Below are 24,902 nucleotides of genomic sequence, written 5' to 3'. Positions count from 1 at the left end.
CTGGGCACGCTTTTCATCCAAACAGGAAAATGTTGCCCCCTATCTATACAAATTCTTATTTTCAATGACGGCCTAGGAACAGTGGGTTAACTGCCTTGTTCAGGGGCAGAACGAGAGATTTTTACCTTGTCGGCTTGGGGATTCGATCTTGCAACCTTTCGGTTACTAGTATATTGGGAGTAGTGCCTTTCCTCAGCCACGGTGTGTTATATGTGCAAAAGTACTATCTCACAACTCAATGAAACCTTCACTCTTGTGTAGACATTTAGATTCAAAACATACCTATTTGAAAAATACGCTGCAGGATTTTTTGAGTGAGAATTAAGATGACTTTCGAGTAGTAAGACATGTATAAAAGCAACAGATACCATTAATAAGAAGGGGCTAGAAGCCTCTTATATGGTGAGCTACCGAGTGGCTAGGACAGGCAAGCCCTATACTATTGTGGAGGACTTAATTCTTCCTGCTATGCCCCGGATATGTCTGGGACAATGCTGGGGAAAAGGGCAAAAAACTATACAGACAATGCCTTCATCAAACAACACTGTTTCACGACACATCAGCGATATGGCAAGAGATGTTTTGAAGCAATTTCTGCTTTGCATACAAGGCAGTAAATTCTATGCGTTACAGCTGGATGAGTCGACAGACGTGGCGGGCCTGGCACAGCTCCTGGTATATGTCCGTTAGGTTTATGGGGGGTCAATTAAGGAAGACATCATCTTCTGCAAACACTTGAATCCAGGACAACAGGAGAGGGTATTTTTTAAAGTATTGGACAGCTTTGTGACATCAAACTTTGGTGTTCAAGATGTGTTGGTATCTCTACTGGTGGCGCAAAAGCCATGACAGGGAGACATAGTGGAGTGGTAATTTGCGCGCAAGCAGTTGCTCCCGACGCCACTTGGGTACACTGCAGCATCCAACGAGAGGCTCTTGCTGCCAAAGGAATGCCTGACAGCTTGAAAGATGTTTTGGACACTACAGTGAAAATGGTTAACTTTGTTAAAGTAAGGCCCCTGAACTCTCGTGTATTTTCTGCACTATGCAATGATATGGGCAGCGACCATGTAAAGCTTTTACAAAATTAAGAAGTGCGCTGGTTATTAAGGGGTAAAGTATTGACACGTTGTTTTGAATTGAGAGACGAGCTTGACGTTTTCTTTACTGACCATCATTTTCACTTGTCGCTTGCATGATGACGAGTTTCTCACACGACTGGCTTATCTGGGTTATGTTTTTTTCTCACCTGAATGATCTGAATCTAGGATTACAGGGACTCTCCTCAACTATATTCAATGTGCGGGACAAAACTGAGGCTATGATTAAGAAGTTGGAACTCTTCTCTCTCTGCATTAACAAGGACAACACACAGGTCTTTCCATCATGGTATGATTTTTTTGTGTGCAAATTAACTCAAGCTGACAGACAATGTAAAATGTGATATAGTGAAACACCTGAGTGAGTTGGGTGTGTAATTACGCAGGTACTTTCCCGAAACGGATGACATAAACAACTGGATTTGTTATCCCTTTCATGCCCTGCCTCCAGTTCACTTACCGATATCTGAACATGGGCGCCTCATCGAAATTGCAACAAGCGGTTCTGTGAAAATTTAATTTAATCAGAAGCCACTGCCAGATTTATGGATTGGGCTGCGCTCAGAGTATCCTGCCTTGGCAAATCGCGTTGTTAAGTCACTGATGCCCTTGCAACCACGTATCTATGTGAGAGTGGATTCTCAGCCCTCACTAGCATGAAAACTAAGTACAGGCACAGACTGTGTGTGAGAAATTATAAGGAGACTCTCCAATACAACCCAACATTGCAGAGTTATGTGCATCCTTTCAAGCACACCATTCTCATTAACCTGTGGTGAGTTATAAACAATTTTTGATGAACAAATGAAGTTTTATATGTAAGATGGCTAAATAAAGAGCAAAATTATTGATTATTATTATATTATTATTTGTGCCCTGGTCCCATAAGAGCTTTATCACTTCCCACGAGCCGAGTTGTGACAAAAACTCACATTCTTATGTGTCACGTGTGCTCTCTCTCCGGCCTCTAGGTCACCAGGCTGTTTGTTAGGGCGCACACCTGTCACCAGTGTTAGGCACATAATGACACTCACCTGGACTCCATCACCTCCTTGATTACCTGCCCTCTGTTCCTGTTTCATGTCGGCGCGCTGTTCGTGTTTCTTGTTTATTTATTAATTAAATGTTTTCACTCCCTAAACTTGCTTCATGACTCTCAGCGCACTCGTTATGTGGCAGGCTTACAATGATGACAAAAAACAACATTTGAGTGTGCCATGACCGTGGTGCTAAAGAAGGTACGCAACTGGAGGTTGAATTTCTGAAGGGGTACGGGACTGTAAAAAGTTTGGGAACCACTGCTCTAAAACAACGTTGGAGGTGGCTTATGCTAGAGAAATTAACATTAAATTATCTGGCAACAGCTCTGTTGGACATTCCTGCAGTCAGCAAACCAATTGCGCCCTCCCTCAAAACTTGAGACATCTGTGGCATTGTGTTGTGTGACAAAACTGCACATTTTAGAGTGGCCTTTTATTGTCCGCAGCACAAGATGCACCTGTGTAATGATCATACTGTTTAATCAGCTTCTTGATATGCCACACCTGTCAGATGGATGGATTATTTTGACAAAAGAGAAATGCTCACTAACAGGGATGTAAACAAATTTGTGATTTTGTTTTTGAAAGAAATACGTTTTTTTGTGCATATGGAACATTTCTGGGGTCTTTTATTTCAGCTCATGAAACATGGAACCAACACTTTACATGTTGTGTTTATATTTTTGTTCAGTTTATTTCCAGGGTCAGTTCCAATATCATATTTCCAATGTGCAGGGAAAGTGGAGCGATAGTAGAGCATGAACCTGCAGGAGCGAGTCACTGTTTTGATGTTTGCAGAGAACGACAGGCTGTTTGCCAGGGTCACGCCAAGGTTCTTTGCACTCTGGTAGGATGCAGGCCACACTGTGACGGAGAAGTCTTAGAGCGTGCAGGTCTTCCCGGGGAGGAAGAGCACAAATTGAGAGAGACATTTTTTTTTTTACAGAATTTCTGAATGTTGTCTTAAACTGAAGGGATAGCATCTGTAGGCCTAGTGTGTAGTGTAGTGTAGTGTAAATGGACAAACTCGTCATTCTGGAAGTCACTTTTAAAGCTTCTTAAAGCTGGGTCAAGTACAAGTGTTGGTTTAGGATTACTTTTTTTTGCTCTAGTTTCCACTGTTTAAAAAAAAAATAATAATCTAAAATTACTCAGTCTATAGGTTGAGTAGATGATCAAGGTTAGCAAATCTGTGCCGAGCTTTGCTCAGATCGAGCCTTCTGAACACATCTTAGGACAGTGTTTTTTCTAGGACAGCGGTGATGCGGAAGCTGTAGTCTCTCTACAGACGGGTTGCTCCCGGCAGTGTAGTACCAATGCTCCAGCTTAACCGTATGTAGAAGTTCCAGCAGTTGAGACAGAGGGGACGAGTCGGAAATGGGAAGCATGTCACCCGGTAACATCACTGGCGTATCCGCTCGCTACACATCAGCACAAGTCCTGCCGTCATTTCAAGCCCCGACAACCCAAACTCATAATTTGTTGGGAGTTGTCTGTCTCCCCAGATTTTTTTCTCCCTTTCGAAATGTCAGAGAGAAGCCGACATCCGCCCCATAACTTGTGCTGTTGCCTAACTTACAATGCTCCAAGGTCTGGTATATCCAAGACTACGGATGCAGTCGGACAACTAATTCTGTGAGTTTACTGAATCATCTGATGACTGTAGTTTTTAACAGATGCTCAAACAATGTTCCTGCTGATCTTTTAATTTCCCGTCTGTGTGCTACAATAGATTCAACAATACTTTTTACATCATGGTTCACCTCATAAACCTGTTCCAGCATAATCTCATTCTGGGAACCCAGAGCCAAAAATCACATTATTCGATAACAGAACATCAGGGTTAGGAGGTTAGTGGGACACAAGCATTTCCTAGTTTAGCAGGCATAAGATTATAACTGTTTGCTAAGGAGAGTCGAGGTACTTTCTATCGTGCTTTCATGATAAATGGCAGACATGGAACAAACATATTGGAGTGAAAAGTAGTTCACTATATAGGGAATAGGGTGCCATTTTGGGATGTACCTTACCTGTCCCACTGCTCTGTCTTAGATCTGAAATATTCAAAAGCTCAACTAGTAACAGTTTTGATTGGCTTCAACACAAATACCCTTGAATATGTTGCAGGTAGTTACTTCCTGTGTTGATAATTCTGTGGTTGCTCACTGAGTAGTGTTCTGGTTACTTATCGATTGTTCTCTCTCTTTCTCTCTCCCGTCTCCCTTCTATATCTTACCCTCTCTCTTTATCCCCCCCCACTCTCTCTCTATCCCCCTCTTTCTTCCTCTTCATCTGTGTCTCTTGCTCTCCCTCCCTCTTCCCCCTCCCTCTCCTCCATCCCTTTCCCCCTTCTATCCCTCCCTCTAGGTGGTGAGTCGTGTGGCAGCCCAACAGGGCTTTGACCTGGACCTAGGCTACAGGCTGCTGGCTGTGTGTGCTGCTAACAGAGACAAGTTCACGCCCAAGTCTGCAGGTAAGACACACAGCAAAATGACTGACTAAATACCAGGGAAATATCAGGGTCATGTTCATTAGGGCAACGTTTTGCAACGTTTCTTATTGGACAGATACAGGTCATCCCGTCCTGTTGCAATTTGTTTTCTTCTGTTTGGTGCCAAATGTACCCAGGTGAAATAGGACTGTAAAATAAAGTGTTACCCGCGCCATGATGAAGTGCAGGCTAGCAAGTCACTGTATGTGACACAGCTAGCGTTGAACACCCCAGGCCCAACGTTTCAATCTTTTAGGAGGCCTTTTGTGTGAATTGTTCTCAGTCTGAGTTCATAAGGTAGATTATTGCATTTACTGTACAGTTGAAGTTGGACGTTTACATACACCGTAGCCAAATACATTTAAACTCATTTTTTCACAATTCCCAACAGTTAATCCTAGTAAAAAATCCCTGTTTTAGGTCAGTTAGGATCACCACTTTATTTTAAGAATGTGAAATGTCAGAATAATAGTGGAGAGAATGATTTATTTCAGCTTTTACTTCTTTCATCACATTCCCAGTGGGTCAGAAATGTACATACACTCAATTAATATTTGGTAGCATTGCCTTTAAATTGTTTGACTTGGGTCAAAAGTTTAGGGTAGCCTTCCACAAGCTTTCCACAATAAGTTGGGTGAATTTTGGCCCATTCCTCCTGACAGAGCGGGTGTAACTGAGTCAGGTTTGTAGGTCTCCTTGCTCGCACACGCTTTTTCAGTTCTGCCCATACATTTTCTATTGGATTGAGGTCAGGGCTTTGTGATGGCCACTCCAATACCTTGACTTTGTTGTCCTTAAGCCATTTTGCCACAACTTTGGAAGTATGCTTGGGGTCATTGTCCATTTGGAAGACCCATTTGCAACCATGCTTTAACTTCCTGACTGATGTCTTGAGATGTTGCTTCAATATATCCACATCATTTTCCTGCCTCGTGATGTCATCAATTTTGTGAAGTGCACCAGTCCCTTCTGCAGCAAAGCACCCCCACAACATGATGCTGCCACCCCCGTGCTTCATGGTTGGGATGGTGTTCTTCGGCTTGCAAGCCTCCCCCTTTTCTTCCAAACATAACAATGGTCATTATGGCCAAACAGTTCTATTTTTGTTTCATCTGACCAGAGGACATTTCTTCAAAAAGTATGATCTTGTCCCCATGTGCAGTTGCAAACCGTAGTCTGGCTTTTTTATGGCGGTTTTGGAGCAGAGTGTTCTTCCTTGCTGAGCGGCCTTTCAGGTTATGTCGATATAGGACTCGTTTTACTGTGGATATAGATACTTTTGTACCTGTTTCCTCCAGCATCTTCACAAGGTCCTTTGCTGTTATTCTGGGATTGATTTGCACTTATCGCACCAAAGTACGTTAATCTTTGTCAAGCAAAGAGGCACTGAGTTTAAAGGTAGGCCTTGAAATACATCCACAGGTACACCTCCAATTGACTCAAATGATGTCGATTAGCCTATCAGAAGCTTATAAGGCCATGACATAATTTTCTGGAATTGTCCAAGCTGTTTAAAGGCACAGTCAATTTAGTGTATGTAAACTTCTGACCCACTGGAATTGTGATGCAGTGAATTATACGTGAAATAATCTGCAAACAATCGTTGGCAAAATGACTTGTGTCATGCACAAAGTAGATGTCCTAACTGACTTGCAATAGTTTGTTAACAAGAAAATTTGTGGAGTGGTTGAGAAACAAGTTTTAATGACTCCAACTTAAGTGTATGTAAACTTCCGACTGATCACATCCTGGTCACAGAAATGGCTTGCAAGTTTTAACCAGAGCTCTGTGGGCCCATGTCAAAAGAGTTGCACTTTGTAGGGAATAAGGTGCTATTTGGAACATAATGGTCATATTTTAGGGCTTCTGTGGTTTTGTTCATTTCTGCCTTCTTTAAACTGCTTGTACAGTATCTCAGACATGACGTATGGCCAGAGTACATTATAACAGAGAGTATTTATAGTAGCTATTAATCTTTAATGTGCCATTGAGAAGAGCTGTCCGGATGGCCGGCAGCCTCACAGAAAACAGTCAACTCGACAGTCTCTACACACACACACGCACACAAACACACACACACGCAAACACAAATGTACCCACACGCACACACAACACACACACACACTACAGTAATGCTGTCCTCAGACACTTTGCCTTTCAAATCCAATTCCTCCAATCCATACCCCATTCTTCCTCATAGTGTCCATTTGTCGGAGTGAAATCTGGATAGGCAGGGATGAGGGAGAGAGAGATGGATGGATGGGTGGAGAGGTAGAAAAAGCCTGACAAAGCCATAACCAGTCAGAATAAAGATAAGGGGATGGTTGAAAGAACTTTGAGTAAACATGAATTTGATTGGCTTGTTTTTTGTGGTAAATATTTGGAATTTCGGCATTATGTGCTAGCATGTACAGTTGAAGTCGGAAGTTTACATACACTTAGGTTGGAGTCATTAAAACTTGTTTTTCAACCACTCCACAAATGTCTTTTTAACCAACTATAGTTTTGGCAAGTCGATTAGGACATCTACTTTGTGCATGACACAAGACATTTTTCCAACAATTGTTTACAGACAGATTATTTCACTTATAATTCACTGTATCACAATTCCAGTGGGTCAGAAGTTTACATACACTAAATTGACTGTGCCTTTAAACAGCTTGGACAATTCCAGAAAATGATGTCATGGCCTTATAAGCTTCTGATAGGCTAATCGACATCATTTGAGTCAATTGGAGGTGTACCTGTGGATGTATTTCAAGGCCTACCTTCAAACTCAGTGCCTCTTTGCTTGACATCATGGGAAAATCAAAAGACATCAGCCAAGACCTCAGAAAAACAATTGTAGACCTCCACAAGTCTGGTTCGTCCTTGGGAGCGATTTCCAAATGCCTGAAGGTACCAGATTCATCTGTACAAACAATAGTATGTAAGTATAAACACCATGGGACTACGCAGCCGTCATACCGCTCAGGAAGGAGACACGTTCTGTCTCCTAGAGATTAACGTACTTTGGTGCAAAAAGTGCAAATCAATCCCAGAATAACAGCAAAGGACCTTGTGAAGATGCTGGAGGAAACAGGTGCAAAATTATCTATATCCACAGTAAAACGAGTCCTATATCGACCAAACCTGAAAGGCCGCTCAGCAAGGAAGAAGGCACTGCTCCAAAACATAAAAAAGCCAGATTACAGTTTGCAACGGCACATGGGAACAAAGATCGTACTTTTTTGAAGAAAACTGTTTGGCCATAATGACCATCGTTATGTTTGGAGGGAAAAGGGGGAGGCTTGCAAGCCGAAGATCACCATCCCAACCGTGAAGCACGGAAAATGACCCCAAGCATACTTCCAAAGTTGTGGCAAAATGGCTTAAGGACGACAAAGTCAAAGTATTGGAGTGGCCATCACAAAGCCCTGACCTCAATCCAATAGAAAAAGTGTGGGCAGAACTGAAAAAGCGTGTGAAAGGAAGGAGGCCTACAAACCCAACTCAGTTACACCAGCTCTGTCAGGAGGAATGGGCCAAAATTCACCCAACTTATTGTGGGAAGCTTGTGGAAGGCTACTCGAAACGTTTGACCCAAGTTAAACAATTTAAAGGCAATGCTACCAAATACTAATTGAGTGTATGTAAACTTCTGACCCACTGGGACTGTGATGAAAGAAATAACAGCCTAAATAAATAAGTCTCTCTACAATTCTTCTGACATTTCACATTCTTAAAATAAAGTGGTGATCCTAACTGACCTAAGACATTGGAATTTTTACTTTGATTAAATGTCAGGAATTGTGAAAAACTGAGTCTAAATGTATCTATCTATATGTGTACACACAACAGAATTACATTTCTCCATTTCATCTCTCATGCCTCAGTGCTCATCCGTAGAGAGCATTTCCAAAATCAACTGTTTCTATTCTTTCTTCTCTTGAAATAGTATAATTCCTTAGTGGTTGATCCACCTATTAGAAGAACCCAAGCACACAGACAGACAGGCAGACGTTAGTTTATATGCCTAGGTCTATTCCCTTCACCTGATTCTGTACTGATGGTATAATGTGACTGTCGTCCAGGGCTCAAGTTGAACTGTGTGGTCTGTCTGACAGTTCAAATCATCTCCAGGCCTTGTGATGGCTCTGGGATCTTGTTGAAAGAATCCAGCCTGGACCTGGGCCTGATGCATCCCAAATGGCCCCCTATGCGCTATGGGCCCTGGTCAAAAGTGCCACAGTGAATAAGGCTCCATTTTGGACACAAACTAAAATGTGGGTTCAGGCGAATAGGTGGTGGGCTGAAGCCTTAAAACACGAAGTTGATCGATCCCCGTCGAGGGAGGAGCAGATTCTTTTGTACATGACAATAAACAATTCTTATGACTATAAGATTTGTTGGCACCTTAATTTCTTGCAAATTTTTTCTCATAAAAAATATATTTCAACACATGGCCGCTCAGGCAAATTTGCTAAACAACTAAACTTGGAACCAATCAGAACTCCCATACATACCCCTCTTGATGAAGGCAGCCAATGTACGGCTTCTATCTACGATGTAAACACAGATTCATGTAACAACACGAGCTGCTGTCTGATGAAGAAGAACCAATATAGCTAGCTAGCTCCCCGAATAAAATAAGATAAATATCTGTTTTGAGGGCACTTGAAATATGCAGCATGCAATATGAATTGTCTTGATCATATGAAGAGGTAACTCCATTGATCATTTAGGCAATTTCTTGAAAGCTAGCCAATGTTAGTTTGACTAGCCTAGCCAGCTACTGTTAATGTAATTTTGTATTTCATTAGCTAGCTATCGCTCTGTCAGATAATTCAATTGTTGAATCATGTTTTGGCCTGATTATATTTCTCATTTCAATGATCTAGCTGCAGGCTTAAAATAAATGTTCAATCAGACACTTTGTAAAGAAACCCAAATCAGAGCATGTAGATAGAAAGATGTGTGCCTGTCATGTATGTTAGAATGGAGGTTTAGAAATGACAGTTGCATATCGATATTAGCCATATGGCATAGCCTACACGGACAGTGCCTTCAGAATGTATTCATACCCCTTGATTTATTCCACATTTTGTTGTGTTACAGCCTGAGTTCAAAATGGCGGAAATTAGTTTTTTTTGTAACACTTTACTTGACACTTAGTAACACTTTATGATATGGTCATAACCATGTCATAATATGTCATAACAGCTGACATAACTTGTTATAATATGGTCATAACACTGTCATTACCCATATATTTACACCTGATGTGACATATATTGCATTATTTTATGTCTGGTTATGACACCTACATTTCCCTGCCAATACGTTTCCTTTCATTCTAAAGCTTGTTTTATTGTTTTATGAAGTCATGTTTTTACACTTTATGACACTATCAAGAAGCATTATGACCACCTGTGTCACTTTACTTGGACTAAGGAAATTCACTTTATGACACTGTCAAGAAGCATTATGACCACCTGTGTCACTTTACTTGGACTAAGGAAATTCACTTTATGACACTGTCATGAAGCATTATGACCACCTGTGTCACTTTACTTGGACTAAGGAAATTCACTTTATGACACTGTCATGAAGCATTATGACCACCTGTGTCACTTTACTTGGACTAAGGAAATTCACTTTATGACACTGTCATGAAGCATTATGACCACCTGTGTCACTTTACTTGGACTAAGGAAATTCACTTTATGACACTGTCAAGAAGCATTATGACCATCAGAGTCATATAAGCAAGATAGGCCTATCACGTACTTGCCCTTATATCAGTCATCAGTCAAAAAGAGGGTGTCTTGTCCTGCTCCTGAAATCTGCTCCTGCATTCATCCCAGTCATCAGCAACAGGGCATTGGGGTATGTGCATGTCTGACATCAGTGTGTGTGTGCAATTACAATGCTAATTCAACATGGTCAATTTCAGAAAATGTTATAAAACATAAAAATACCGTTGACAAGTAGTCTATGTGTAAGGGTGTGTGTGCTGGTGGCAGGGAAGTCAGGCGCAGGAGATCGAACTTGGTATAATCAGAGCAGTTTAATAAGTGCTCAAAAACTCTGAAAACCAAAATATACAAAATAAAACAAGTGGGTACAAAACCCGTCGCACACCAGAACATAATTTACACAATGCTAACAAACAAACACTCACCGACAAGGACAATGAGGGGGAACAGAGGGGTAAATACACAACATGTAATGAATGGGATTGGAACCAGGTGTGATACAAGACAAGACAAAACCAAAGGAAAATGAAAAGAGGATCAGCGATGGCTAGAAGGTCGGCGACTTCGAACGCCGCCCGAACAAGAAGAGGGACAAACTTCGGCGGAAGTCGTGACACTATGGTGTAATAGAATGTTTTGCCTTGTGTGGAAGGGTTTTGTGGATTTGAACACTCTTATGAAGGTGTCATAACCAGCCATAAAATAACTACCATTGTAGGTTTTGTGAGTTTTGACACTTATGTAGCTGTCATAACCAGCCATAAAATAACCATAAAATAACGCAATACATAACACATCAAGTTATGACCATATTATGACAGGTTATGACAAGTTATGTCAGCTGTTATGACGTATTGTGACATGGTTATGACCTTGTCTTAAAAAATTGCACCCATCTACACACAGTACCCCATTATGACAAAGTGAAACCTTGGTTTTCTCCAGACCTGACTGCCCTTGACCAGCACAAAAACATCCTGTGGCAATCTGCATTAGCATCAAGTAGCCCCTGTGATATGCAACTTTTCAAGGAAGTTAGGAACCAATATACACAGGCAGTTAGGAAAGCTAAGGCTAGCTCTTTCAAGCAGAAATTTGCATCCTGTAGCACAAACTCAAAAAGGTTCTGGGACACTGTAAAGTCCATGGAGAATAAGAGCACCTCCTTCCAGCTGCCCACTGCACTGAGGCTAGGAAACACTGTCACCACTGATAAATCCACTATAATTGAGAATTTCAATAAGCATTTTTCTACGGCTGGCCATGCTTTCCACCTGGCTACCCCTACCCCGGTCAACTGCCCTGCACCCCCTACAGCAACTCACCCAAGCCTCCCCATTTCTCCTACACCCAAATTCAGATAGCTGGTGTTCTGAAAGAGATGCAAAATCTGGACCCCTACAAATCAGCAGGGCTAGGCAATCTGGACCCTCTCTTTCTAAAATGATCTGCCGAAATTGTTGCAACCCCTATTACTAGCCTGTTCAACCTTTCTTTCGTGTCGTCTGAGATTCCCAAAGATTGGACAGCAGCCGTGGTCATCCCCCTCTTCAAAGGGGGAGACACTCTAGACCCAAACTGCTACAGACCTATATCTATCCTACCCTGCCTTTCTAAGGTCTTCAAAAGCCAAGTTAACAAACAGATCACCGACCATTTCGAATCCCACCGTACCTTCTCCTATGCACTCAGGTATCTCTACTTGCACATTCATCTTCTGCACATCTACCATTCCAGTGTTTAATTGCTATATTATAATTGCTTCGCCACCTTGGCGTATTTATTGCCTTACCTCCCTTATCTTACCTCATTTGCACACAATGTATATAGACTTTTGTTTTTCTATTGTGTTATTGATTGTACGTTTGTTTATCCCATGTGTAACTCTGTGTTGTTGCTTTTGTCGCACTGCTTTGCTTTATCTTGGCCAGGTCGCAGTTGTAAATGAGAACTTGCTCTCAACTAGCCTACCTGGTTAAATAAAGGTGAAATATACAGTGGGGCAAAAAAGTATTTAGTCAGCCACCAATTGTGCAAGTTCTCCCACTTAAAAAGATGAGAGAGGCCTGTAGTTTTTGCCCCACTGTATATATTTTTTTTTAAATGGGAGAACCTGCCAGAGGAACAATAGTTTCTGCAAGACTTCACCAATCTGAGATTTATGGAAGAGTGGCCAGACGGAAGCCACTCCTGAGAAAAAGGCACTGGACAGAACGCCTGGAGTTTTCAAAAAGGCACGTGAAAGACTCTGAGAGCATAAGACAAAAAATTATGAGGTCTGATGAGGCAAAAATTTAACTATTTGACCTGAATGCAAAACGCTATGTCTGGAGAAAATTTGCCACAGGTCGTCACCTATCTATCACCATCCCTACCGTGAAGCATTGTGGTGGTAGCATCATGCTATGGGGAAGCTTTTCAGTGGCAGAGACTGGTAAGGATAGAGAGAACAATGAATGGAGCCAAATACAGGCAAATCCTCAATGAGAACCTGCTTCACAGTACAAGCGATCTAAGACTGGGGTCACCATCCGAAGCCTAATTAATAACTTCACCATGCTCAAAGGAATATTCAGCATCGTTGCCCATCTTTGTGAGGTTTTGAAAAACCTCCCTAGTCTTTGTGCTTGAATTTGTTCTTGAAATTCACTACTTGATTGAGGGACCTTACAGATAATTGTATGTGTGGGGTACAGAGATGGGGTTGTCATAAAATGTTAACCACTATTATTGACCACGGAATTGGCACATCTAACTTATTATGTGATTTGTTAAGCACATTTCTACTCCTGAAATTATTTAGACATGCCATAACAAATGGGTTGAATACTTATTGACTCGAGACATTTCAGCTTTTCATTTTTTATTATTTAAAAATCAATTCTACAAACAAAAGTCTACTTTGACATTATGTGTCACGGACATTAGATCCGTGACACAAAATGTCAATTTAATCCATTTTAAATTCAGGCTGTAACACAATTTTTTGGGGGGAAAGTAAAGGGGTGTGAATACTTTCTGAAGGTAATGTATCTGCTCCTGGTATCTAGCAACAGATCTTCTTGTTGTAACTAGCTAGCTAACTAGCAAGTTAGCTACATTACTAAGGTTCCTGTGCTCTAAGTTAGGAGTCATTTTACAGCTTACGTTGATGGTATCACATTTCACTCAACAGTTAGATTGCAGCTTGTCGGACGGAGATTTCTTTCGAGCTGTCACCACCAGCTGTCACCACCACCTACCTCAGATACAGATTATGTGATTGGTAGACGTAATCAGCAGAGATAGTTCACAAGTTTTGATTGGTTTATAGTTTAGTACTCGGCGGTGTTTGCCTGTTCAGCTAGCGAACATAAAAGTAAATATTTTGAAAACATTTACAAGAATTTACATTGCCAACAAACGGAAATGTGTTCAGAATAAATAAATATACACAATATGTATTTTTAAAAAAAACAACAACTAAAAAACAGCTCCTCCCTCGACAGAGATCGATTATCTCGAAAACTAAAGCGGCCCACCACCTAGAAGGAAAGCTGTTTATGCACAGAGACTAATGGGAGATGTCCTGAAAGGAATTATACATAAGTAGGGAATGAAGAAAGAGAGGGAAGGATGGGAGGGAGGAGAGTTAGGGATGGAGATATGATGCTGGGAGTGAGGGAGGGAAGGAGAGAGAGAGAAACGGAGGGGGAGAGAGAGAGACTGGGAGGGATGGGGAGAGGGAGAGAGAGATGGGAGATGTGATGAAGGCAGATGAGCCTCAGACTGTTCTCACTCAGACAGCCAACATCCATCTTACCTCGATTGCAAGGACGTCTGTATGAGGAACCAGACAAGAGGGCGACGGTTGCAGAACACACACAAACACACACAGACACTCTTAAGGCCTCTATGTGAGGCTGGACTAGATGATGCACCAGCCCATCACCAGCACGGCCTGTATGTGTGTGTGTGTGTTTTGTGTGTGTGTGCCTGTGTGCACTTGCGTGCAAGTGTGTGTGTGTCTTCGTGCACATAAAGTGCAGCCCCAGCACAATCCCCTGACAGCCAGGCTGGCGACAGAGGGTCCCACATCTGACACCTGAGAGCTCAGAAGGAGAGCAGGAGTCTGAGGTCCACTCTGGCCATCTCTGGGGAGGGGAGGGGCCAGCCTGGTCCTCCAGCTCCGCTCTGTATGCTGATCAATCAAACAGTGACAGGATGGTTATTACAGTGGAGATGTTCAAATGGAAAGAGATTGTCTGTACCCTTATAGGCCAAGTATTCATGAAAATGCTAGATATTTCAAATATTACAAATGTTAACTTTACCTCTGTTTGTAGAGGCTGTATTAGGCCTAATGTAAGCAGCCTGTTTGCCTAGGACTATGTGGCGTGTGTGCATAGTCATATTATTTAGTGTGTACGCCTATGTTTGTGTATGTGTGTGTATGTGTGTGTGTGTGTGTATATGCGTGTGTGTGGTGGTAAGGATGAGCTGTCTGGGGTTTGTGACCTCTCAGAGTGAGAGATTAACCTGCCGCATTAATCTGCGATTAGTCAGAGAAGAGACGGAGATCCTATTGGGCTAGCATTAGTTTACTGTGAGCGTACAGTACACTCCCCTATGTACTTATTTGGACAGTGTAGCTAAATCTTTTAATTTGTCTATATACTCCAGCATTTTAGATGTTTTATGAGGCAACAGTACAGAATGTCACCTTTTATTTGAGTGTATTTTCATACACATCTGTTTCATTGTTTTGGATATGAAATAACTTTATGTATCTATTCCCCCATTTGAAGGTGTCATAAGTATTTGGACAAAAGTTTAGTATGTGGTCCCATATTCATAGCACGCAATGACTACATCAAGCTTGTGACTCTACAAATGTGTTGGATACATTTGCAGTTTGTTGTGGTTGTGTATCAGATTATGTTGTACCCAATAGAAATTAATGATAAATAATGTATTGTGTCATTTTGGCGTCATTTTATTGTACATAACAATATAATCTGTTTCTGAACACTATATTAATGTGGATTCTACCATGATTACGGATAATCATGAATGAATCGTGAATAATGATGAGTGAGAAAGTTACAGAGGCATAAATATCACCCCCCCCCCCCCCCCAAAAAAAATGCTAACCTCCCCTGTTATTGTAATGGTGAGAGGTTAGCATGTTTTGGGGGCATGATCTTTTGTGCATCTGTAACTTTCTCACTCATCATTATTCACGATTCGTTCATGATCATCTGTAATCATGTTCGCGTGCATATTCTGTACTGTCGACCTTAAATGAAATATTTGTTCTCAAATCCACAATGCAGGAGTATAGAGCCAAAAATCAGTTTTAACTTCACTGCCCAAATAAATATGTATGGGAGTGTAGCTGCCTCTATCCACACTGTTGTGATAGAATTAGCTGTTAGCATGGCTAACCCACGCAAAAGGCCACCTTGGTGCCACTTCTATTATTAGCTTTGTGTTTGTTACTGTATCCCAGCCTCATCCCCACAGGAGGCCTTTTGCCTCTTGGTCGTCCATCATTGTAAATAAGAATGTGTTCTTAATTGACTTGCCTAGTTAAATTATGGTTAAATAAATATATAAAATTAATATCGGTTGCTGTGGCTGCATTACTAGCTGCAGTTAGCCTTTAGCTGTTAGCCGATGGCTGTTAGCCGATAGATGCTTGCAGTTGCTGTATCTGGGATTACCCAGCTGCAGTTCGCTGTTAGCCGTTAGCCATGGCTGTGGATTACCTGCAGACTGTTCACTTCCCTGCTGGAGAGTCATTAGATAATGGTTATGCTGCCCTACAAAGACCAGAGCTAACCCTAATCCCATTCCTCACAGGAGAGAGCTAACGTTAGCTCTGAGGTGGAGGATGTGCCTGTTGATGGTAGCCTCAACATAACTTAAAATGATAAAAAAGTTACCTAAAAGGTTAGGTCTTCATAGAAAAAATATATTTATTGGTAATGAACTGTTTCAAAAAGGTAGCCTATTCATCTGACTGAGTCATTTGCTAGTTATTTATAGCCTTCCTCAGACATGCCTACAAGGGGAAGTGGATAGACGTAAGGCCCAGAGCATTATGAGGTGTTTCACATGTAGGTGTTGTACTGTGCAGACCAGTTGATATTTATAGTTACCAAACTAGTTCTTGGTTCCTCTCTAGTGGCAGCAGTCAGTCAATCATTCACCTGTCTCAGATCATGTCCGTCCTTTCCTGAAGCTGTCTCTGTGACATTCAACAAACACATTAGTGTCCCTCAAAATGACAACGCCGACAGACATTTACACCCCTCGCTCATAATGCTCACTGCTTACATATTTGCATGAAGAAATATTTCCGACAACTCCTTTTCTGAATTCCGGAGAGGGGCGAGTTTGGAGTTGTTCTTGGGTTGATTTCAAGGTGTGACCGAGGATGATTTTTTTTTTAAATGATGCTTTATGTATTATTTCTTTCAACAAGTCATGGCATAACATGTAGGCTAGTGATTACTACCCTACAGTACAGCAGAATGTCAACAGTGTTTGGTTATTGTTGGCAGAGGATACTAAAGGTCGTAGAAAGATGCAGGATCTTGCTTGTTTTCCCTTAAATTAAAAAACGTATAGTTTCTGGCAAATAAATACAAAGTTATCGGATTGGATTCTATTGAATATTGACTGTTTTGCAATAGAGAAGTATTTAATATCACTCATTCAGGGCTTGAATTTGAAACAGCCATGTGACCTTATTCATATATGTACCACAACGAAACTGCCTTTTGGGTTTAGGGGGAGGGGTAGACTATATGGAGAGAGCAAGAGACTGCATGACTAAGACAAGTGTGCAGTTTTAGTTCCTGCATATCTTGATTTTGCAGTCTGCAGTCTGCAGCCAAGTTAGCCAACAGCGATGCTACTCTCTCTTGATTTCCTTCTGACACATTTGCTACTGGGCGATAGAGCTGTACATACAGCTCAGAGACTGTATAAAGCATTAAAGTGAGGGGATAACTCTCCTCCTGTTTCTCTCTCTGCTGCTTGTCACAAATCTATCACTGTTGTCTCTAAAGTGAAATCGAGAGGATTGGGAAAAGGTAGAACTTGGGACAAATAAGGGAGAGAAGGCTGTTAAGGATGTATTTGTTTGGAGTGGAGGGGAAAGGGAGAAGAGAGTAGAGGAGCGGAGAAGGAGAGAAGTTATAACTTGGATGTGAAGGTACAAAAGAGAGGTAGAGAAAAATAATGTCAATTAACTTGGATGTGAAGGGAATATGGGGACAGAGAGAGTTGGCCAGGGTTCTGTATTAGTTGGGAGTGTCCCTCCACTGACTGTCCCCCTCTCTGATCTCAGACGTAAGAAATGTTGAGCAGGCCAGGCAGGGCTGTGTGTGGAGAATGTTGGGCCAGTCAGGCCAGGCAGGACTATGGAATGCTGTTAGCACTGAGTAAATCAACAAAGCATGCTCCCTGGGAAATCTGCTGTCGCACGTCAGGGAAAGCAACAAATGCAGCGTGTCAACAGTGACGGATTGCTTCCAGTGTGAGGCAGGCTGTAACTCACAAGCAAAACATATTCTGTACACACACACACACAAACACACACTCTCTCTTTCACACACTCACCCGTTCTCTGCTCTCTCCCCCTTCTCTGTAATTTCTCTGTTTCCCCCTAGCTGCGTGAGGCAGTGGTAGTTCTCCTTTTTTAGTTCTCCTTTGTTGCGAGAGAGAGAGAGAGAGAGAGAGAGAGAGAGAGAGAGAGAGAGAGAGAGAGAGAGAGAGAGAGAGAGAGAGAGAGAGAGAGAGAGAGAGAGAGAGAGAGAGAGAGAGAGAGAGAGAGAGAGAGAGAGAGAGAGAGAGAGAGAGAGAGAGAGAGAGAGAGAGAGAGAGAGAGAGAGAGAGCAGTCCTACTACTACATTATTAACTGATGTTGCTATAGGGCTATTTATAGTGTGTGTGTGTCTGACACTAAGCTTTGCCTCCTTAAATGAGATGATAATAATGATGAAATCACTTTGCAACATAAAAGTAAACTTTTCAAACTAGTAAAACCCTGAAACAGATAAGTGTTCCGTTTTCAAAGGGTACGGAGGAAAATGTTTATTTTACGTGCTTATGATGTTATAATATTTTACATTAGGTGATTCATTGGTTCACATTTACAGTGAAATGTAAAAAGTCATTTTGCTAATGCCAAAGCTGAACTTCAATAGAACAGTGCTGACTTAGCCGGTCTCTTTTGTGGAGGAAAAGTGCGAAGGGAGGATATCACAGCGTACACACCTTGGGTGAAGAACTGTTTCACATTGCACTTTTCACACAGTGAAATGCTGCATCAGACCTCCGTGTGTCAATGATGGTCCTCTGTAGGCCTGTGCGCCCCCTCTCTCTCTCTCTCTCTCTCTCTCTCTCTCTCTCTCTCTCTCTCTCTCTCTCGCTCTATCGCTCACTCTTTCTCTGTTTGTGTCTCCCCCTGTCTCTGATGCATTGGCCTTTGGCCAGGATACTGTCTATCTAGCATGTTAGGTCCCACCCACTTCTGCAAGTCAGAAATGTGAGCTGGCTGCGTTTTTTTCTCCTTCCTCCCCGCTAGCTACGTGTCTGTGGGGCTGTCTGTGTGTCTGAGAGAGAGCAAGAGAGAGTTTGTGTGTGTATATGTACATACGTGCCTGTGTGTGTGTTTGTATGCGCGATTGGAGCTGCAGGGGCAGTGCAATGGATTACTAGTGAATAAAAACAAAGAGGCATAAATAACAGCACCACACGACAGAGGTGAGGAGTCCCTGTTTCTACCCCTCTCATTCTCTGACTCTTTCCTTTTCCCTCACTCTCTTCTCTTCCCTTTCCTCCTCTCCCTTCCCTTTCTCTCTCCCTCCTTTCCTCCCACCCTCCATCCTGTCATCTGTGGAGCCAGTTGGAGCTGGTAGCAGGTACAGCAGGAGGCAGGAACCCATTACTATGGCGCAAGCTCTCTGATTGGCTGAGCCGGGGAGACCGGGAGACTGCTTCTAAATAATAGATGTGCATTGTGCCGACACCGGACAGGAAGGGGAGAGAGAGCGAGAGAGAGAGAGAGAGAGACAGAGAAAGAGAGAGAGAGAGAGAGAGAGAAAAAACAGAGACAGAAGGAAGAGGGAGAGACAACAGGGAGAAAGAGAGAGCAAGGGAGAGAGAGAGCGAGAAAAGGGAGAAAGAGAGATCGAGAAGGGGAGGGGAAACAGAGAGGCAGGGGAAGAGGGAGAGAGACAGCAGGGAGAGAAAAAGCAAAAAAAAACAGAGTGAAAGATAAAAGAAAGGGCAGAGGAAAGAGAGTTAAAACAAGGGAGAAATAAAATAAGCTAGAGCGTTGCCATTGGCCTCTGTGGGAGCTTAGCTGTGTTCTGACATCAGAGCCTTCTCTCTCTCCCTGTGCCATGACGACAATGAGATGAGACACACTGGGACTTTTCTTGACTCTGGGTAAGTCTGAGAGCGGTGTGTGAATGTGAGTCCGTGTCCGAATACCCGTATTGAATATGCTAAAATGCCAGGATGTCATACTAATTTTGCCTTTTCATCTAGTACAATTCGCTACACACTATTGAGGAAGAGAATTGTCTTTCGAGACCCACGTGTCTGACAACAGCTGATAATCAGCTGAGGGGACACTGTACCAAAATGAACGAATGGCGGGAATCAACGCAGTTGCGCATTAGATTATGCATTCTCAGTAGGATAAGCCTAGTATGTTGATATTTGTAGCTTACTGCATCGTTGTTCTAAATAGTATGTAGTACGATTAGTAGGGTCATTCCATGAAATGAGTTCCTTTTGCGTCCCTTTGATATTTTAAGTGGAAATTGGGCACAAATATTGCATTTTTTGAAAGCATGTTATATTAAATGAAGCGCCCTTTAATATTGACCACATGGAAAATTCTATAAATCTGATTTTGAATATGAATAACGACTTGCCAAGGTGCCAAAATTCAGCATTTTGACATGTCCCTCTGTGCAACCTCTGTGACTTCTAGGAACCCACTTAACCCCAACATTTCTCCAAGTTTCATCATCATTGTAAAACCCTAGTTATTTTGTTGTTTTGACACTCATTTCTGAAGACTATTGTTTATTTCATGTTATTCATCATACATTTTAAGGTAAAAAAAACAACAACCTGTCCCTCATTTTAAGGTCAACCCTGTTACGTGAACTGAACTCTTGTTTTAATGTGGTGAAACCACTCCCTTTTTAAATGTTTTATTCAAAGAGACATTGAACATCTAATAGTCAAATCCTAGTGTAAAAGCAGGTGAGCTGGTTCTACTCTTTTTGGCCATTTTCTGGTGTTTTGTGGTGGAAAACTGTGCGGGTCGAGCATAACACGTCAACCCTGATACCCAGGCTAGAAATGTTTAGTGAAGCTTGCATTCAATTGCCCCTCCCTGTTGCACACAACAAGCTTCCATTCCCTCTGTCACAGGGGGATTTATGGCTGATTTAAGATGAAATCGTCAACCATGTTACAGACAGCCCCGTTACAGTCAGCCCTGTTAAGTTATTTAGCACTTAATAAGCACCTAATAGTCATTTTTTTATTTAACATTAGATGAGAAGTGTTTTTTTTATTAAGTTGAACATGTGCTCTCGGCAGAATATTACCATTTTTTCACCAAGTTACACTACTCAAAAGGCACCTAATTAGTGGAACGACCCAGTACACAGGATGGAGTTTAGGTAAGTAGTAGACAAGCCAGATTTCGGACATGGCCTGTGTGTGTGTGTGCACCACGTGTGAGCGTATCTGTGAGTTGAGCTGTCTGCTTGAAGAGACATCGGAAGGTGTTTGGATGTGTTCATGGTTCTGTGATGTGTGTGTTTGCGTGTGTGCATCTGAGATTATTATGAGTGTGTATGCATGTGTGTGTCAGGCAATCCCAGTCTGGCTTTGGGTTTAAATAGGGTCCCCTGCTGTGGCTCGAGATAAAAGGAGGGTTTTCGTGTCTGAAAGCATGGAAAGACTTGGAGAATGGAGCGCCTGAGCGCCGCTTGATGGGGAAACTTTGGAATTAGATTTTCTCTCTCCATGTTTTACAACTCAGAACTTGCATGTTTGTTTCCACTATTATAAATCCAACAATGTAAAATCTTAAAGCACTGCAATATGAGTGTGATTCATTATATAAGATTATGAGAAATGTAGACCTGTACAGTATATCTATGTCTTGGAGTGGTTCCAGGGGACTATGTCTTGGAGTGGTTCCAAGGGACTGTGTCTTGGAGTGGTTCCAGGGGACTATGTCTTGGAGTGGTTCCAGGGAACTATGTATTGGAGTGGTTCCAGGGGACTGTGTCTTGGAGTGGTTCCAGGGGACTATGTATTGGAGTGGTTCCAGGGGACTGTGTCTTGGAGTGGTTCCAGGGGACTATGTCTTGGAGTGGTTCCAGGGGACTATGCCTTGGAGTGGTTCCAGGGGACTGTGTCTTGGAGTGGTTCCAGGGGACTATGTCTTGGAGTAGTTCCAGGGGACTGTGTCTTGGAGTGGTTCCAAGGGACTATGTCTTGGAGTGGTTCCAAGGGACTATGTCTTGGAGTGGTTCCAAGGGACTATGTCTTGGAGTGGTTCCAAGGGACTATGTCTTGGAGTGTTTCCAAGGGACTGTGTCTTGGAGTGTTTCCAAGGGACTGTGTCTTGGAGTGTTTCCAAGGGACTGTGTCTTGGGAGTGTTTCCAAGGGACTGTGTCTTGGAGTGTTTCCAAGGGACTGTGTCTTGGAGTGTTTCCAAGGGACTGTGTCTTGGAGTGTTTCCAAGGGACTGTGTCTTGGAGTGTTTCCAAGGGACTATGTCTTGGAGTGTTTCCAAGGGACTGTGTCTTGGAGCATGACTGCAGCCTAGCAGCACTGCACAGGACAGACAGAGACATATCAGCTGACCAGGGCTTGACCTACTGGGGCCACAGTTTGACTGACTGACCTGAGCTCTGCTTCAGAGAGACTGGCTGATTGTCCAGTAAGATTGTGTAGTACTGGCTGCTCGTCCAGTAAGATTGTGTAGTACTGGCTGCTCGTCCAGTAAGATTGTGTAGTACTAGCTGCTCGTCCAGTAAGATTGTGTAATACTGGCTGCTCGTCCAGTAAGATTGTGTAGTACTGGCTGCTCGTCCAGTAAGATTGTGTAGTACTGGCTGCTCGTCCAGTAAGATTGTGTAGTACTGGCTGCCCGTCCAGTAAGATTGTGTAGTACTGGCTGCTCGTCCAGTAAGATTGTGTAGTACTGGCTGCTCGTCCAGTAAGATTGTGTAGTACTGGCTGCTCGTCCAGTAAGATTGCGTAGTACTGGCTGCTCGTCCGGTAAGATTGTGTAGTACTGGCTGCTCGTCCAGTAAGATTGTGTAGTACTGGCTGCTCGTCCAGTAAGATTGTGTAGTACTGGCTGCTCGTCCAGTAAGATTGTGTAGTACTGGGAGGACAGTGGGGGATTCATTAAGACACACAGAGTGCAGTCCCCAGTGAACACTGTTGATCTGTTGAGCTGCACTGTTGTTTGTTTCCTGTACATCTAATGTGCTCTATGTCTAACCACTGCAACCACCAGCATCCTCACAGCTAGTTTGTGTGGCCACCCTGTTTCCTCTTCTGTAAGAAGCCTAGGCCGCTGACTTAAAGGGTTACTTCGGGATTTTCGCAATGGGGCCCTTTATCTACTTCCCCAGAGTCAAATGAACTCGTGGATACCATTTTTATGTCTACGTGCAGTCTGAGGGAAGTCGCTAAATTGCACTAGCACAATTGCTTACTAGTGTTAGCGCAATGACTGGAAGTCATTGTGCTAATGTTAGTTAGCATTGACTCGCAAAACTACCTCTAATTTCCTTAACATAAAAATGGTATCCACAAGTTCATCTGTCATTGCCAAAATCCCAGAGTATCCCTTTAGCCTCAGGATATTGTAAATCTTATTCATCTAATGTGTTCTAACCACTGAAACCTCCCGGATCCTCACAGCTAGTGCACGTATGTGTGACTCTAAAGTTACTGTGCTGTGAAAATGCTATAGTGCAGATGGGAAGGTCCTGACCCAGGGAAGGTCCTGACCCCAGTGATTGGATAAGGACATACTTCTAATCATAGCGTATCATGGGTAATTCCTGGCAAAGCATCATATGTCAGTCTCTTAACAGTCTGAATGCAGGTCAGATACTGTACACAGGTCATGACCCCTATGCCTTCACTCTAGGCTACATTGCAATCTGGAAACTAGCGTGATGTAATCCTATCTGTGTGCCCTCTAAAGAATGAAAACTGTATTGTGTTGAAGTCAACCAGAATAAATGTGCATGTCATTTTATTTTTCTACTTAGGGCATCATCCATCATGGCTCTCCACCTCTCTACATATATCTTTGTGTGGTCAATGAAGCATTTCAGACAAATATATTGACTTGGTAGGACTAACAGAACTCTTCATCTCTTATCACTACAGAACTATGACTATGCCTTTTTAAAGAGCATAGTGCATGGCTATCCATCTCTCTGGATCTCTTTGTTAGTCAATTATTCATATCAAATGCATATAAAGCAAATATATATATCTATGTAGTCTGACCCTATAGGGTGGAAGGGTAGGCTCTTTGCGAGTGATTGGCTTAAATGAGCCTGCGTTTATTTTTTTCTTAGGCGGGCCTAACATCTGTTTTGTGTGTGTGTTTACTTTGAGCCTCGATTGTTTGTGGATTTGGTGGCAGTGCCACACACATAGGGATACAAGACACAGAAATTGCAGACTGCACGTTTAACTTGACTGTTGCTGCTGCATTTTGTGTTTTGTTCGTGATTAACCCCTCCCTCCCCAGTAAAATGTGTAATTTGAACCCTACAGAAACCAACACCTGCAGGAGATGTCAGAGTGACTCAGGTAGCTAACCTCGCTCCATCCCTCCCTCCATCCATCCCTCTCTGGCTCCAGCATCCGACCGCTTATCGTTACTCCACCTCCACCCCTCCATCTGTATGCTCCGTATGCTCACAGAGACCAAATCAAACTCGCACTATGAGAAAACCTGAACAGTTGTGTTTCAGTAAACAAATCAAAAACAGACAGTTGATAAAATGAATGTGATTATTTACCCTGTGCTGGTTTTTCCTGCAGTGTGGTTTTGATTGAATCTGCCCCAGAGTCATGGAGAGGGATTATAAACCCATTGGATGTGCTTCTGGTTGGGCAGAGGCTCTCAGAGAGAGTGGAGGGTCATTAGCTGGGAAGGATATCATTGGCTGCTAAATGGGTTCCATTACGGTTTTGCAGAAGCATGACTTTGTCTGCATCTCGAATGGCACCCGATTCCCTTTTAAGGGCACTATTTTTGACAAAAGTAGTGCACTATATAGGGAATAGGGTTCCATTTTGGATGCAGACTTTTTGATTTCAAGAGGATTAGATGTCCTCTCTCCATATTTCTTATTTTGCACACATTATCCTGCCCACATTACACAGCATACTGGCTGGGGCTTTATATAGATTATGATTTCATAGAAATAGCTTTTTTTGTCTTGTATCACACGTTGTAT

At 42.5% G+C, this 24,902-nt stretch overlaps 1 protein-coding gene across 10 annotated transcripts in view; it reads left to right on the top strand.

The window, feature by feature from the left end:
- Positions 1 to 24,902, top strand: part of LOC139381857 (zinc finger MIZ domain-containing protein 1-like) — a 198,634-nt gene that overhangs the window by 151,699 nt on the left and 22,033 nt on the right. For 6 of the 10 annotated variants that reach the window (XM_071125676.1, XM_071125680.1, XM_071125681.1 and 3 more), the window contains one exon: positions 4,508 to 4,613. In XM_071125676.1, the coding sequence (XP_070981777.1) occupies positions 4,508 to 4,613 (106 nt within the window). Of the gene's footprint in view, positions 1 to 4,507; positions 4,614 to 19,468; positions 19,815 to 24,136; positions 24,250 to 24,902 lie in introns of those variants that run through there. The other 4 variants (XM_071125684.1, XM_071125683.1, XM_071125685.1 and 1 more) reach the window with 3 other exon arrangements.

This window comes from Oncorhynchus clarkii, chromosome 23 (genome assembly GCF_045791955.1).
Source record: "Oncorhynchus clarkii lewisi isolate Uvic-CL-2024 chromosome 23, UVic_Ocla_1.0, whole genome shotgun sequence".
NCBI classification, from domain to species: domain Eukaryota; kingdom Metazoa; phylum Chordata; class Actinopteri; order Salmoniformes; family Salmonidae; genus Oncorhynchus; species Oncorhynchus clarkii.
This window is presented reverse-complemented; position numbering and strand designations above follow the sequence as displayed.